The sequence below is a fragment of the Nerophis lumbriciformis genome, linkage group LG28 (assembly GCF_033978685.3).
Source record: "Nerophis lumbriciformis linkage group LG28, RoL_Nlum_v2.1, whole genome shotgun sequence".
Classification (NCBI taxonomy): Eukaryota; Metazoa; Chordata; class Actinopteri; order Syngnathiformes; family Syngnathidae; genus Nerophis; species Nerophis lumbriciformis.
The window spans coordinates 14,500,626-14,515,544 of NC_084575.2; the positions used below are offsets into that span (position 1 = coordinate 14,500,626).

The 14,919-nt window shown below is 41.9% G+C and overlaps 1 protein-coding gene across 11 annotated transcripts in view; it reads right to left on the reverse strand.

Moving 5' to 3' along the window:
* The window catches only part of LOC133570882 (inositol 1,4,5-trisphosphate-gated calcium channel ITPR1), a 185,612-nt gene that overhangs the window by 50,755 nt on the left and 119,938 nt on the right, over positions 1 to 14,919 (reverse strand). For all 11 annotated transcript variants that reach the window (XR_009810255.1, XM_061923669.1, XM_061923664.1 and 8 more), the window contains 4 exons: positions 7,559 to 7,742; positions 3,919 to 4,172; positions 227 to 427; positions 37 to 147 (listed from right to left, as the gene is read on the reverse strand). Coding sequence is in view for 10 of the 11 variants with exons in the window: in XM_061923669.1 (XP_061779653.1) it covers positions 37 to 147; positions 227 to 427; positions 3,919 to 4,172; positions 7,559 to 7,742 (750 nt within the window). In the remaining variant the exon portion in view is untranslated. The remainder of the gene's footprint in view (positions 1 to 36; positions 148 to 226; positions 428 to 3,918; positions 4,173 to 7,558; positions 7,743 to 14,919) is intronic.

The window sequence follows — 14,919 nt, forward strand, 5'->3', positions numbered from 1 at the left end:
TCCTAAACTTGACTTTCTATCTGCCAGCCAACTCACCTTGAGCTCCAACACAAGATCCATCCGCTTCTTTCCAAGCGGGTTGATGTCATTCAGGATCAGAGCAATGATGATATCGATTCCATTGGACTCGTGAGTGGCAATACAATTCTTGAGTTGAAAGTGAAAAAATATGCATATAAATACACAAAGTATGTATTGATAGACCGTACAGCCTGTTGTGTTGTACCTGGTTTTCATGGCAGGGGCCTTGGCAGTACTCAGTGAGGCTCTCTAGAGTTTGGTTGATGAGGGCAACATTCTTCTCGTTGATGTACAGTCCCAACAAGCCCAGACCTCCTGTGGTGCTGCCGCAGATGCAGTCCAGGAACTGAAGAGTCTCACACACCAGGTTGTAGTTGTTCTTGTGGTTTTGACAACGAAGAAAGTTCTGAGGAGATAGAAACAGTCGGTTAGCTAAACTGCATAGAAGGATATATGATCAATCGATTGCAACGAGACTGTTCAGTTTGTTTAAGAAGACAAGACAGGCTTCATCAGTTCAAGCTCACGGACTCAGATTGGTCAGATCTACTGTAGTTGAAGTCTGCGGACTTGATCTGACCAATTGAAGATTGTTTTCTAAGAACTGAATTGTAGAGTTGCAATTGATTGAATGTACTGATCATCTGCTCCTTCCGACACCTAAGCTTTTGGTAATACTACTCCACCTTATTTTTGCGCTTAGGTGTGTTGTGAGTTCTTTGATAGCCGAGTTTGTTGAAATTTGACTAATACACACAATTCCGGGATACAATTATAACTGCAGGCTCAGTAAACATTAATGTTCGACTAGTCGCAAACTCTTCTTGGATTCCAACAGCAGCTCTAGAAAAAAGCCCTGTTATATTGGCAATGGTCCAAAATGTGGCTCGGTTGGTGGAGCGGCCGTGCCAGCAACTAGGTTGATTACCGCTTCCGCCATCCTAGTCACTGCTGTTGTGTCTTTGGGCAAAACACTTTACCCACCGGCTCCCCAGTGCCACCCCCACTGGTTTATATGAAATCTAAATATGTAGATAATGGGTTTCACTATGTAAAGCGCTTTGAGTCTCTAGAGAAAAAGCGCTACATAAATATAATTCACTTTACTTCACATAATACATTGGACCATTTATACTGAAGCTTGATGACTGACACACTGAACAGGCAACTATGTTAGATACAGTGTCAGGAAGTAAGGAAGACTGACATTTCCCTCGATCCAGTTGAAAACAATTAACCCAGTCTGCTAAGGTTTAAAATGCCTAAAAAGTGCCAGCCCATCTTCTAACATACATAGCTTGGGTCAAATACAGTGAATCTTCTCTGATGACTGAGACACTAAATAGGCTATGAGATTGTGAAAACACCAATATCCTGGTTGGTGGGTGGGATTTTGTCATAAAAGCAAGGAACGAAGTAATGGAAAACGTAGACTGTGAGTCAATGTTTCATTTTTGAGGACTTATGACAAATATTTTTTGCAAACAATAATGGAATAAAACTGCCTGAAAAGACAAGTTAGTTGTTACAGTGTCAGGATTGCATGAAGTTAGTGAAGGATGTGACCTAAGGCTAAGACTGTGGTACGTGTGCCACTAGTGGTACATGGGCTCCATTTAGTGGTACACCAAAGGATCACTAAATTAAATATTCAAACACAGTGTTACTGTTCAAACTGTGTGTAATGCTACAGTGGACAAACATGTTAAATATACTTGTTAAACAAAATCTCTGCCTTGTTTTTAATTAAAATGTAGGCCTACTATATTTTAATGTTGGCCTTTATGATGATACTTGGAGAGCCAAGTGTTTTGTGAGGTGGTACTTGGTGAAAAAACTTTGAAAACCACTGACCTAAGGTGACCTTGGGCCTCCAAATGGCACACCTTTGGAATGCTTGACAATCCATCCATCCATCCATTTACTACCGCTTGTCCCTTTCGGGGTCCCGGGGGGTGCTGGAGCCTATCTCAGCTGCATTCGGGCGGAAGGCGGGGTACACCCTAGACAAGTCGCCACCTCATCGCAGGGGCAACACAGACAGACAGACAACATTCACACTCACATTCACACACTCGGGCCAATTTTTTAGAGTTGCCAATCAACCTATCCCCAGGTGCATGTCTTTGAAGGTGGGAGGAAGCCAGAGTACCCGGAGGGAACCCACACAGTCACGGGGAGAACATACAAACTCCACACAGAAAGATCCCTAGCCTAGGATTGAACTCAGGACCTTCGTATTGTGAGGCACAAGCACTAACCCCTATTCCACCGTGCTGCCCTGCTTGATAATCATTTAAAAAAAAAACTTTTGTAAAATACTGAAGTTTTGTTGTATTTGAAGATTAGATTAGCTATGAACCAAAATTGTGGCACTTTTGTATATAGCTCCAATTTAGTTATTTTGAAGGTTTCTGACAAAGAAGTAGGAGCACAGAATATATATATTTTCAGTATATTCAAACTCTTATTTGTCAGTGTCAGTAACATTTGATCAAATTGTAGCTGTTGGGAGAACAATTCCGCTTGTTGGCTTTCAAAAGAGCCTAAAGCCATGCTCCTCTCCAAATGGTGCTTTCACTTTTACGTACTGTTTTTTTTTAGGCATTTCAGCCATAAATCCCCTTTCTGTAGAGAGTCTTAAAGGGGACTCAACCAAAACCAAGTGTTTTTGGTACCTGTTTTTGTGTATTTGGGATCTACATAAATCCTGAAAATTTGAAGTTAAACCATGGAGACATGGCGGATATATTTATAAAAAAATCTTGCCTTCTTTCATACTTCCTCCAAACGAGCTGTTTGGAATTTGCACAATTTGTGAGGTTTTTCCCAAGTGTGAAGTCAGCAGGTATATCTATATACGGTAGAAATTCACCCAAGTGCTTTGCGCAATTCCGCCATTGCAGTCTGCACTGTAGTCTCTATCCCCTTGTTGTGGGGCAGACTGGCTCGTAAATGCACATTCATCCTCCGCTGTTGACATTTCTAATACAAAGTAGCGAATAGTTCAAACTAGTGTTGTCCCGATACCAATACTTTGGTACCGGTAGCAAAATTATTTCGATACTTTTCGGTACTTTTCTAAATAAAGGGTACCACAAAAAAATTGATTAATTCCTTTACTTTAACAAAAAATCTTAGGGTACATCAAACATATGTTTCTTTTTGGAAGTGATAAATAAAATAGTGAACATACAAATCAACTTGTCTTTTATTAGTAAGTAAGCAAACAAAGGCTCCTAATTTAGCTGCTGACATATGCACTAACATAGTGTCATTTTCCATTCTATTATTTTGTCAAAATGATTAAGGACAAGTGGTAAAAATGAATTATTAATGTACTTGTTAATTTACTGTTAATATCTGCTTACCGGTACTTTTCAGAGGCAGTATAGTACCGAATATGATTAATTAGTATCGAAGTACTATACTAATACCGGTATACCGTACAAGCCAAGTTCAAACTTATAATGGTCAGTAGACTCCATATAGAAATGCTAAAGACTACAATGGCTGACGGGGAGAAGACGCTGTCGAAGTGGAGCCACGTAAACAAGACCGCCCACAAAACGGCACATCCTGAAGAGACATAATCTATGCAACATTTTGACCAAAAAAACACCATTAAAAAAAAACATATGACCCCCTTAAAGCAGTTTTGAGTAACAGCAAGAGATAAAAACACCTTGTGATCATCAATCACAACACAAGTAGAAGCTGATACAGACTATCATTATTATCTCGTCATGAAACAGTCTTGTGTAATGCCTTCAGAATACCATTATTAAACACGCGTACAGAGTAACCAAGGTGAACATCACGCCCATTAAAAGCAGCAAAGAGTGAAAGCCAAATGTAAAACTCATCAAGTGCACCACTTGGCTCGACCAGACCAACCTGCAAGTCACGGTTGTGATTCTCGCAGAGTAGCTGCAGGAAGCGAAGGATGGGCTGCATGATAATGATGACGTAGCTCATCTCTCCATCGTCCTGATTCTTGTCCCCGGCGCTTGGCTGGCCATCTGCTGTGGTGAAGTGGTCCTCTGGGTCAGCTTCACGCCGATAAGAGTTAAAAGCCTTCTTGGTAACAGACGAGGCCTCCACGAGTTGCTCTCGCACTTCCTCTGTCATGACGACCGCTGATTCTCTTGCTGAACACACACAAATGTAAGCATTTTGGTTTCTTCTCACATTGAACAGAGTGCACAGTCAACCATGTTAAATTCTTTGTGTGTTAAACATACTTGGCCAATGATTCTGATTCTGATTCAAAGCTTTTTGCAGTGGGTTTGCCAACACAATGTATGATCATTTGATGTAAAACTAACAGCTTAAAATCATTTTGACATGTAATAAGGAAATAGCGGGCCATTCAATCCATGTCCAACTTAGAAACCCATCCATCCATCCATTTTCTACCGCTTATTCCCTTTGGGGTCGCGGGGGGCGCTGGAGTCTATCTCAGCTACAATCGGGCGGAAGGCGGGGTACACCCTGGACAAGTCGCCACCTCATCGCAGGGCCAACACAGATAGACAGACAACATTCACACTCACATTCACACACTAGGGCCAATTTAGTGTTGCCAATCAACCTATCCCCAAGTGCATGTTTTTGGAGGTGGGAGGAAGCCGGAGTACCCGGAGGGAACCCACGCAGTCACGGGGAGAACATGCAAACTCCCCACAGAAAGATCCCGAGCCCAGGATTGAACCCAAGACTACTCAGGACCTTCGTATTGTGAGGCAGACGCACTAACCCCTCTTCCACCGTGCTGCCCACTTAGAAACCCGACAACCATTTATTACAGCCAGCCTGGACACATTTCATGGTGTGCTAGTTCTAGCATTGGTGCTAACTTTAGTGTTTGTGCTTATGTGCAGTGCATGAACAAACCTTGATGCATTAAAAGTCCTGCTGTCAAACGATTTTTTTTAGTTATCAGATTAATCACAATTTTGAATTTTGATGAGTAACAGTTAAAATCGCAGTAAATTATTTGGGTGCATATAATTTAAATTAACTTCAAAAAAGACCCCAATATTTTCACACAAGTGCAATTTTATTGTCAGAAAGTCATACAGTCAAAATAAATTGTGTGATTAAGCTGCGTTTAAACATGATTTATGCTATAATGTTTTGTGATTAACCGCATGAGGTAAAACTAAGTTTGACAGACCTTGTATGAAAACAATTTGACAATGATTTTTTTTCAAACAAAAAGTTGGTTTGTTAGCATTTAGCATCAATTAACTTGGCTTTGTTAGCTTCAGGTTATGACATTGTACCTCTTTTTAAAACAAATTTGATGCGTTATAAACAGTGTTGGATTAGTTACTGAAAACCAGTAACTAGTTACAGTTACTAGTTACTTTATTTCAAAAGTAACTCAGTTACTAACTCAGTTACTTACACCAAAAAGTAATGCGTTACTGTGAAATGTAACTATTTAGTTACTTCTTTTTTTCTTCTTTTTTTTTTAAAGCTCCCATTAATGCCCTTTTTGCCTTCATTTCAGTACTGTTATTGCACTGGAGAATAATACAATCTGTTGATCAACTTGACATACATTTTTATTTTCCTTTTAACATAATTAATGAAAAACAGTGCAACATAAAAAGGCATTCCTCCTTTCTTTAAACTTGGACCAATGACCATGAATAAAAAACAAGTTAAAGTGCAACATAAGAAGGCACATCATCTTCCTTGAAACATAGGTAGTGAAATAAAGCCTGACATCTGGAGTGATGCTGCTGTCTTCCACACTTGGAGCCATGGATTGTAGAATCCTTGTTTTCAGTGGCAGGATCATTGACACAGATGGTGAAGTTTCAGTGCTCAGTAGAGATGGAACACTTTTGAGGGGTTTAAGCACCTGGAGGACCTCACCTGCCACTCTCACATCATCATCAGACAGGGTGACATTTGTCTTCAGGGTGTTGTGGGTCAATGCAGAGTATATAGCTGCCTGCTGCTCCAACATATCATAAGTGGAGTTCCACCTCGTTGGGACATCATGCATGAGCAGGCAGCTTTAGCATTTCTTGCTTTGTCTTAAGCACATGAGCAGCTGTTGTGCTTGGGTGGAAGTAAGAAACCTTCCTGATCCTCCCAAAGAGGCGCTCCATCCTATTGACTGAGATTCCCTTCTGTGATGCCAAATTCACTACATGTGCAAAGCACCTATCTGTGGTCCCAGTCCTGCCTCATTCTCTGTAATTATTTGATTTTTGGCATTATCACGTGTGACTGGGATATCTTTATCTTCCATTCCTCCACTGCTTGTGTCAGTACCTGCGCAAGGTGACTCTCGTAGAGGGGGCGTGTCTTCTCATCTCCCAGTCTGCTGTGATGAAGTGAGCGCTTATAGTTCCGCTGGACGTCCACCCGTCTGTCATGAGCGCAACAGCTGATGCTCGGGATAGTTCATCCACAACTTTTTTCTTCTCCTGCTCATAAAGATCTGGCACAATCTTATTGCTGAAGTGGGTGCGCGACGGGATGTCGTAACGTGGTTCAAGCACGTTCAGCATGTGTTTAAAACCCTCGTTTTGCACAACCGAGTCTGCACTTATAAGCACACCGATTCAATGGCGGGGGCGTTCAAGCTCCTCCGTTACTCCGCTCGCCATGACTACGCTGTGTGTGGACTGAACGTGCCAACAACTTTTTTTTTTGTTTCATGTACCCCGCCTTCCGCCCGATTGTAGCTGAGATAGGCTCCAGCGCCCCCCGCGACCCCAAAGGGAATAAGCGGTAGAAAATGGATGGATGGATGGATGGATATCAAACCGCGGATCACTTGTGTGCGTCATCCCCTCCCCACACCCACACACACACACACATAGACCGCGCCTCTTTTCTTCTCTCCGGCTTGTGACAGAGGAAGATTCAGAAGAACGACACCGCAGCGCTTCTGTTTCTAGCCGATACTACATCAAAAGTAACGTAAAATAACGCAGTAACGCATCATGTAGTAACGGTAACTAAATTACTGAATGAAAAAAAATAACGCGTTAGATTACTAGTTACCGCCGAAACTAACGGCGTTACAGTAACGCATTACTTTGTAACGCGTTAGTCCCAACACTGGTTATAAATAGTAAATAACAGCAATTGAAAAGTGTATTCACTGAAATTTATTTTAATTTACTGCAGGAGCCTAAAAGTGGGGACGGCGTGGCGAAGTTGGTAGAGTGGCCGTGCCAGCAATCGGAGTGTTGCTGGTTACTGGGGTTCAATCTCCACCTTCTACCATCCTAGTCACGTCCGTTGTGTCTTTGGGCAAGACACTTCACCCTTGCTCCTGATGGCTGCTGGTTAGCTGCCTTGCATGGCAGCTCCGCCATCAGTGTGTGAATGTGTGTGTTAATGGGTGAATGTGGTAATACTGTCAGAGCGCTTTGAGTACCTTGAAGGTAGAAAAGCGCTATACAAGTATAACCCATTTATCATTTAAAAGTAAGTTACACATTTCAAAAATAGAAGTGGGACAAGTCTTATCGGTCCTTAAATCTAACTACTGGTGACCACAAACCTTTTTTGTGGACAGGGGTATCTTTGTCCTGGCTGTCATAATCTCTCTTTCGGTTCCCAAGGTCGCTGGTATTTACCGTCACTGTAGCTTTGATTTCCAACTGGGCCAGCTTCATGCGGTCGTAGAAAACTCGGAAGAACTTTTCAGACTTTTTGTCTTCTGTCAGTCGGCAAAAGAACGAACGCTGGACACATAATACAAATAAACGGTTAAAATTGTTAGAACATTTTTCTTTTGTTTCTGTCACTCACTTAAATACATAGGAATGGAAATTTTGTAGTTAAGTAATATTGAACGATAATGTAGGACAGACAGCATTTTAAAGCAAAAGTCTGAATTTACAGACAAGAATAAAATAGGCACAAAATGAAACATTGAGATAGATCTCAGGTAAATAGATTATACAATCTCGTCGAGCATGAGATTTTGATTTTCTTAAAGTAATATTTACAAAGGGTTTAATTGTATGTAATCTGATGGTACGGAACTTTCTGTATGATACATGGAACATATTGGATGAGGGACAGGAAGTGTAACTGCCTCGCAATATAATCAATTTCCTGCCTGGGGACCTTTAGAAATACGTACATAGACAAAAACAACTAAATACCAAAAAAATGCAGTGTTCCACTATTGTTCAGTAGAGATGGAAACGGGACAATGAAGTTCAAATATTGGCCAATGGGTACTTTCATTTACGAAGAACCAAACAGAAATTGTTTTTACTGTTGCACTGCATAGTAAAAACAAACAGAGGAAACTAGGCCATTGTTGTTTATGTTCCACACGGACGTATTTGAATAACCAACCAAAAAAATTAGATATCAACAAGCGTTGTGTATGTTAGTGTACTAAAGGTAACGCTCGACTGTCCAGTTTGTTAAGTTCGGACTAGACAGAACAAACTGAAATACAGCATCTGCAGCTTCTCAATCTTTTTTTGAAATGTGTGTTTCGTAATGCAAAGTATGCTCAAGGTATGCTCGCAACAAAAAGCTGAGTGACAGCTGTCATCTCAAATTACTTGTGAGTTGAGGTACCCCTGTCTAAAAACTTAACGAGAACACACAGTGTTATAATTGGTTTATTTATGACCATTGATAAAATAGTCCTAAATGTACATTCACCTTATGCAACTTTAGTGGAGCAAGTCTGGATCTAGGGAGGCGTGAGCGTTTAATTTACTTATTGCTCAGAAACGGGGTCATGCAGGATTAGGGCACTTTTTGCTTCACATACAGTGTGTGCCGGCTTACCGGGCTGTTGTTTTGATTATGTAACAGCTCTTATCTGCAGAACACTTTGCAAAGGCCTCACCCAGCAGAGGCCAACTCACCACACAAACAGGGTGAGAAATGACGTGAGAGGGAGAGGCCTAGTCTACTTACACAGAAACAGAGATCGGTTTGAAACAGTCCGGAAACAAAATGAAAGACAGAGGGAATAGGAAACTTGGAGAGAGAAAAAAAAGGTGAAGAAAAGCAGATGACTGAAGGAGAGGAAACAAGCATTGGACACACAGAAAACTGTATCTGGGCCAGTGAGGGCTGTTATGTAATCACCTGTCTTTCCAGGTTCCATGCAAAACTGGGCTACTAAAAACGCAAAATGTGAACACACAGAAAAAACAAGCTTTATATGTCTTTATCAACTGACCTTGTGTGGTGTGTTAACACATTAAAAAACACAATCTGGTAAATATGAACACTTAATGAGCCAAACAGGAGAAGGCAAAGCTCTTATTAGGACAACTTAATGCATAATTTTGTGGTCAAACATCTTCTGGAGCCACTTAAACAATGACATAACTGTGTGCTTGTGCCCTGAAGCAGATTCCACAGGCTCATGCCCCACCCCGGGCCTCCACCACTAAGCGGCAGCTCTCCTGCACGTACGCACCATCAACACTCAGGGATGAGCAGACAGCAGACTAAGGAGGGAGGCGGGGTAGAGAGTTGCTGAGCCAGGCCGCCCGTCGCCCAATAAACAACTCTGATGACAGAGTGAGGGACTGCCTACAACTCACAGAAGGGCTGCACGATTCTGGAAAAAATGTGAACCAAAATTTTCTGAGATGATTTTTTCACACATGCACACACACATGGCTCAGTGCTTACAAGAAATGGCACTGTTTATTATCATTACTATCATTATTACCTCTGCCGGGAGTTTATGTACTCACCAGGGTGTGTCTATTTATCAATTATTGAGCAATGGTTTTTGGGTGGGTATTAATAGAACTTTCAGGAAATGTCCAAAATGTGATAAGCAATATCTGATTAGATTTTGGGGGTGTTCCGGATAATTTCTACTACAATACGACAATGTTACAAAGCTGAACTTCTGTGTATGTGTAGGTTAGCGGCCCCGCCTCCGCCCACAGAGACAAAGACAGTGGTAACTGAAAGAGGCTTCACTCTGTTGATCTTATTTTGCCATAGTGATGGGTAGATATAAATGAAACTGTCAGGAAATGTCACAAATGGGATAATGAACAAGTGATTAAGTGACAAGTGATTACATTTTGGGGGTGATCCTGATCACTGTCTGGATACTTCACTTTATCAGACTTGGTGATGCAGCATTTAATTTTATGCTCCCAAAATCTGGAACAGTCTGACAGTAGATGTAATACTTGCCTCAACGTTGGCAATGCTCAAACCTAGGCTGAAAACACTTTTATTTAACTGTGCATATGACAACTGAACATATTTGATCTAAACTCTTTGATTAAAATTTAATTAATTTCATAATTGTTTTTTGCCTTCAGTACCAATTGTGCTCTGTAAATAAACTTGCTTTGCCTACTATCGGGAGACTATTAGGTCTCTGTGCTATTTAAATGCTTTTTTTAGTTATTATTTTTATCATTAGGCAGTTTTATTTATATAGCACATTTCATACACAAGGTAGGTTAATGTAAATGGGTTATACTTGTATAGCGTTTTTCTACCTTCAAGGTACACAAAGCACTTTGACACTATTTCCCCATTCACCCATTCACAAACACATTCACACACTGATGGCGGGAGCTGCCATGCAAGGCCCTAACCACGACCCATCAGGAGCAAGGGTGACGTGTCTTGCTCAAGGACACAACGAACGTGACTAGGATGGCGGAAGCTGGGGATCGAACCAGGAACCCTCAAGTTGTTGGCAAGGCCGCTCTACCAACCAAGCCACGCCTTCCTGTGATAAATTTAGACCCCTTAGATAAGTTAAATTTAATTCAAGAACTTGCACACAAAGCAACAACATTGGAGGTGACTATGATGTGCGCATTTTCCGCACATGCGTACTAGGTTGCGTTGCGCCGGTCGGAGGGGGGTCTTAAACGACGGCATTGTGTGTGTGTGGACAGGGATAAGGTTAGGTGAGATGTAGCCTGTATAACCTTAGCCGGCTTAGTGTAGAAGGGGCCGTAGTGTCTTCTAAAGCAACTTTAAGTGGTCTTTCAGCTGTTCTTCATGGTAGGTCTCGGAAGGACAATTGACCTTTGAATAGGAAAGAACAAAAGCAATGAAAACAATCCATCAAGTCAAAACTCAGCACGCTCGCTCCCTCCACAATACGTTAATAAAGACCAGTCAAAAGAAAAATTATCCAAAGCGATCGCTGATGAATGATATTCGCCAGGCCAGTGAGCCAACTCGCTTTAGTCTGCTTGCTGTAGGATGGGGGAGAGTGATGAGGTAGTGTCAGCCATCATGCCAAGTTTCGTGTTTGTAATGCAGCTTGTTAAGTAACATTTAATAAAAAGTGTGTGTGAGGCAGTCAGTATGCAATAACATGCATCGACTGAACGAGTGTGTGCAGGGAGAGGAGCACCCGCAGTTGGAGCTCCCCTCCTCCCTTTCTACCATTACATAAGTCGCACACACACACACACACACACACACACACACACACACACACACACGCTTTCCAGCACAAGCACACACAACTTCTTCCACGTCCACTGACTTTTACAAACATTCACAAAAGTAGGTCAGCTGCCTCTGGCAACAGGCACATGCCTGCGTTTCAAGAACACACCCACGTGTCACACAAATCCCTCCTGAAGACGAAATTTTCTACCGAAAATATGCAACCGAAATTTGCATTTAGCTGCTTATGATGTGTTACCGTCACAGCAGAAATCCATCCCAGCGTGCAGCTGGGCACACGCTCTTGGGATCGGCACCATGTTGGCACGACATATTTCAGTCTGCGCATTAGCCTCGCTATTGGGTTTCACCGTTGGGAGGTGAATTTAGTTTGACAGATGGTGACTGGAGGGGAATACATCTGTCATTGGAGAGTTATGACTGTATCACACCAATGGCTTTCACCTGCAGGAGCTGTTCTTTTAATTGAGGGAAAAGATGGAAGCCGTGTGACAAACACCAGAAGCGCCAACATGGACTTCTACACCCAAACCGCACTGCGATGACAACTCTTACACAACCGCTATCTGTTTTCTGGTAATCAAGACTGGCCTGATGAGGGGATGACGTGATAGATGGAGTGACATAATGGTCAAGGAGAGGATGGAGAAAATCTAATAGCAGAAAATGATGCTGCAAAAGAGAGAGAGAAAGAGAAAGAAAGCGAGGAGAAGGACGAGCATACCCCCCCGCCCCCACCTTCTGTTGTGTTGGGTAAACACAGCCTGTCTGTATCCATGGCGACAAACACTGATTGGAATGAGACAGAGAGGAGAGGGGCGAGGTGGAGGCGGACTCTGCTGAAAAACAAGGTCATAGCGCTTCCCTTTCTCTCCTTCCGCTCCGCAACTTGGCGTCAACAAAGGGATGTTATGTAACAGCTATTTATACTTGCGCTCCCTGGCCCTCCCCCCTCCTTCTCTCGTCAGGCAGCGCCACATGCAAACCAAACGGAGCTGCTGCCTTCCCCTCCTTTTGGGATCTGTCACTTATGTCATCATCTTGCCACAATGACAGCACAATGTGAATTACCCCCCCGCCCACCCCCCCCCAAAAAAACACAAAAAAAGCAAAAAAAACACTGTTATATACAAACTGCAAAGTGCTTGTTGTTGCCAGATGGCCGACTAGACAGTCCATCAATTTGTCACGGATCTACACAATTAACCATCATAGAAATGTTATTAAAGCTGGAATGTGTCAAAACAAATTTAAACCGTCCTGGTATTAAAATCTACAACTTTGCATAGGGCACATTTGCAAAAGGGACTGCGTGCATGTGGTTTATTTCTGTTAGCGCTGAAGGCCACAAGTAAATAGTTAACTGTGTTACGAGAGAACAAGATACAAACGTACTGACTGGTGCTCAGCCCCAGAGGTCAAAAGGTTTACTTATTTTTCCAGTTGGCTCTATTCTTGAAAGAGAAAAAACAAACATATTCGGGAATTTTGTGATCATTGTGATCGTTTTGGGTACAGGAAGTGGGAACAAAGTGCAGAACATGATATTGCTTTGCTTTAATATTTTTCAGATGCAACTGAATACTACTGTCAGGTAATTCTTCAATAATATATATTTTTCCGTCTTTTCCCATTAGGAGAAAGTTAATCAGATGGGTTTTTTTAGATTCATTTATTAATTCAATTAGAAAAAATCTTTGATTTGTTTTTTATTGCTTCAATTATTCTTTTTCTGAGTTTAACAAATGAAAATGTATACCGCATGAGTGCCCAGAACTTAAATACGCAAGACTGCTCCAAAAAGAGCGAGGAATGGTTCAAAGAAAAACAATGACGAGAGGGAAAGAGAAAAAAGGGCCCAAAGAAAACGAGAGAAGCTGTCAAAAGTTTTGCGATAATTTCAAACATTTGTTTGCCACTCCTGCGATGAGGTGGCGACTTGTCCAGGGTGTACCCCGCCTTCCGCCCGATTGTAGCTGAGATAGGCTCCAGCGCCCCCCGCGACCCCAAAAAGGGACTAAGCGGTAGAAAATGGATGGATGGGATGGATGTTTGCCACTCAATTGTAATGCATATATTAAGTTTACAAAATGTGTTTTCTTATTATTCAACAGTTAATATTAAGTGTCAAATTAAAAAAAAAAAAGGTTTTAATCATACTTTGTCAGAGAGCCTTTTTGTTTAGTTTGGTTTAGTTTATAAAATACAATATAAATAGCCTGCTCAGTGGCCTTGTCGTTGAAAGTGTCTGCCCTGAGATCGGTAGGTCGTGAGTTCAAACCCCGTTCGAGTCATACCAAAGACTATAAAAATGGGACCCATCACCTCCCTGCTTGGCACTCAGCATCAAGGGTTGGAATTAGGAGTTAAATCACCAAAACGATTCCCCTCACCTCCCAGGGGGTGGAACAAGGGGATGGGTCAAATGCAGAGGGTAATTTCACCACACCTAGTGTGTGTGTGACTATCAGTGGTACTTTAACTTTAACTTGAAAGTGCAATTGTAATATTAATCGCTTGATAAGAAAAAAGGTAATCAGAAAAATCCTTGTTTATTTAAACTTTTTTCTCAAAAAGAAGGATTGAGGCGATAAACGTGTTTTAGACGATTACTCGTGCAAATTCATCGATACATTACTCGACTACTAAAAAAATAGATGGATGCAGCCCTATTTGATTTGGCTTATTTCTAGGCTTTATCCTTCTGCACGCAATCATCCCATTTATTTGGTGTTGTGACACATACAATTCTCCAAAAATAGTATTTATAATCTGTAATAGTTTCAAGGTTTCTTTTTGGGTTACTATGCGGAAATGCCCAAACAGGATACTTTACCAACAGAAAAGGGTTTTTGAGTTCTGGCTGCTTCTTGGCTCTCCTGCCAGTCAAAAACTGTGCTGCATATTTTTTAATTATATACTCGGGACACAACCTCACTCAATATGTACCGGGTGGGAAATTGGTGCCTTTAAGTGGGTCTGTACCAAAAGTCCCATTACGGATACAACTACTGTCGGACATCTGGTTATTATCCATTGCCGGGAGGAACACTAATATTTCCACTGGGTCAACATTTTACTGCGGACTACAAAGTAGTGTATCTATGTAATTTCAGAATAGCAGGGAGAGAGGAGCTCAGGTTTCCCCCTTCATCCATCTATTCTCCTCACTGTCCCACTTCCGGAGGCCCAGCATGACCCAGTTTTGGCCGGCGAGAGAAGGCGAGGGAGCAGGAATGTTTAGAAGGCTGAGACATCCCTTATTGTTCATTCACACTGGCTTTATGTAACAAACCCGTCATGTGACGCAGTTCTGCCGCAAGCGTGGGAAGCAAAAGCATTATCTCCGCCGCATGGCTTCCTCGCCGTAATCTGATTATGACAGCCCCGTGATTGCACAACAAACGCAGAGGTGGACAGACTGATCACAAGATGCGTATCAACAGACACTTGCTTGAAGAAAAAATCAAAAAA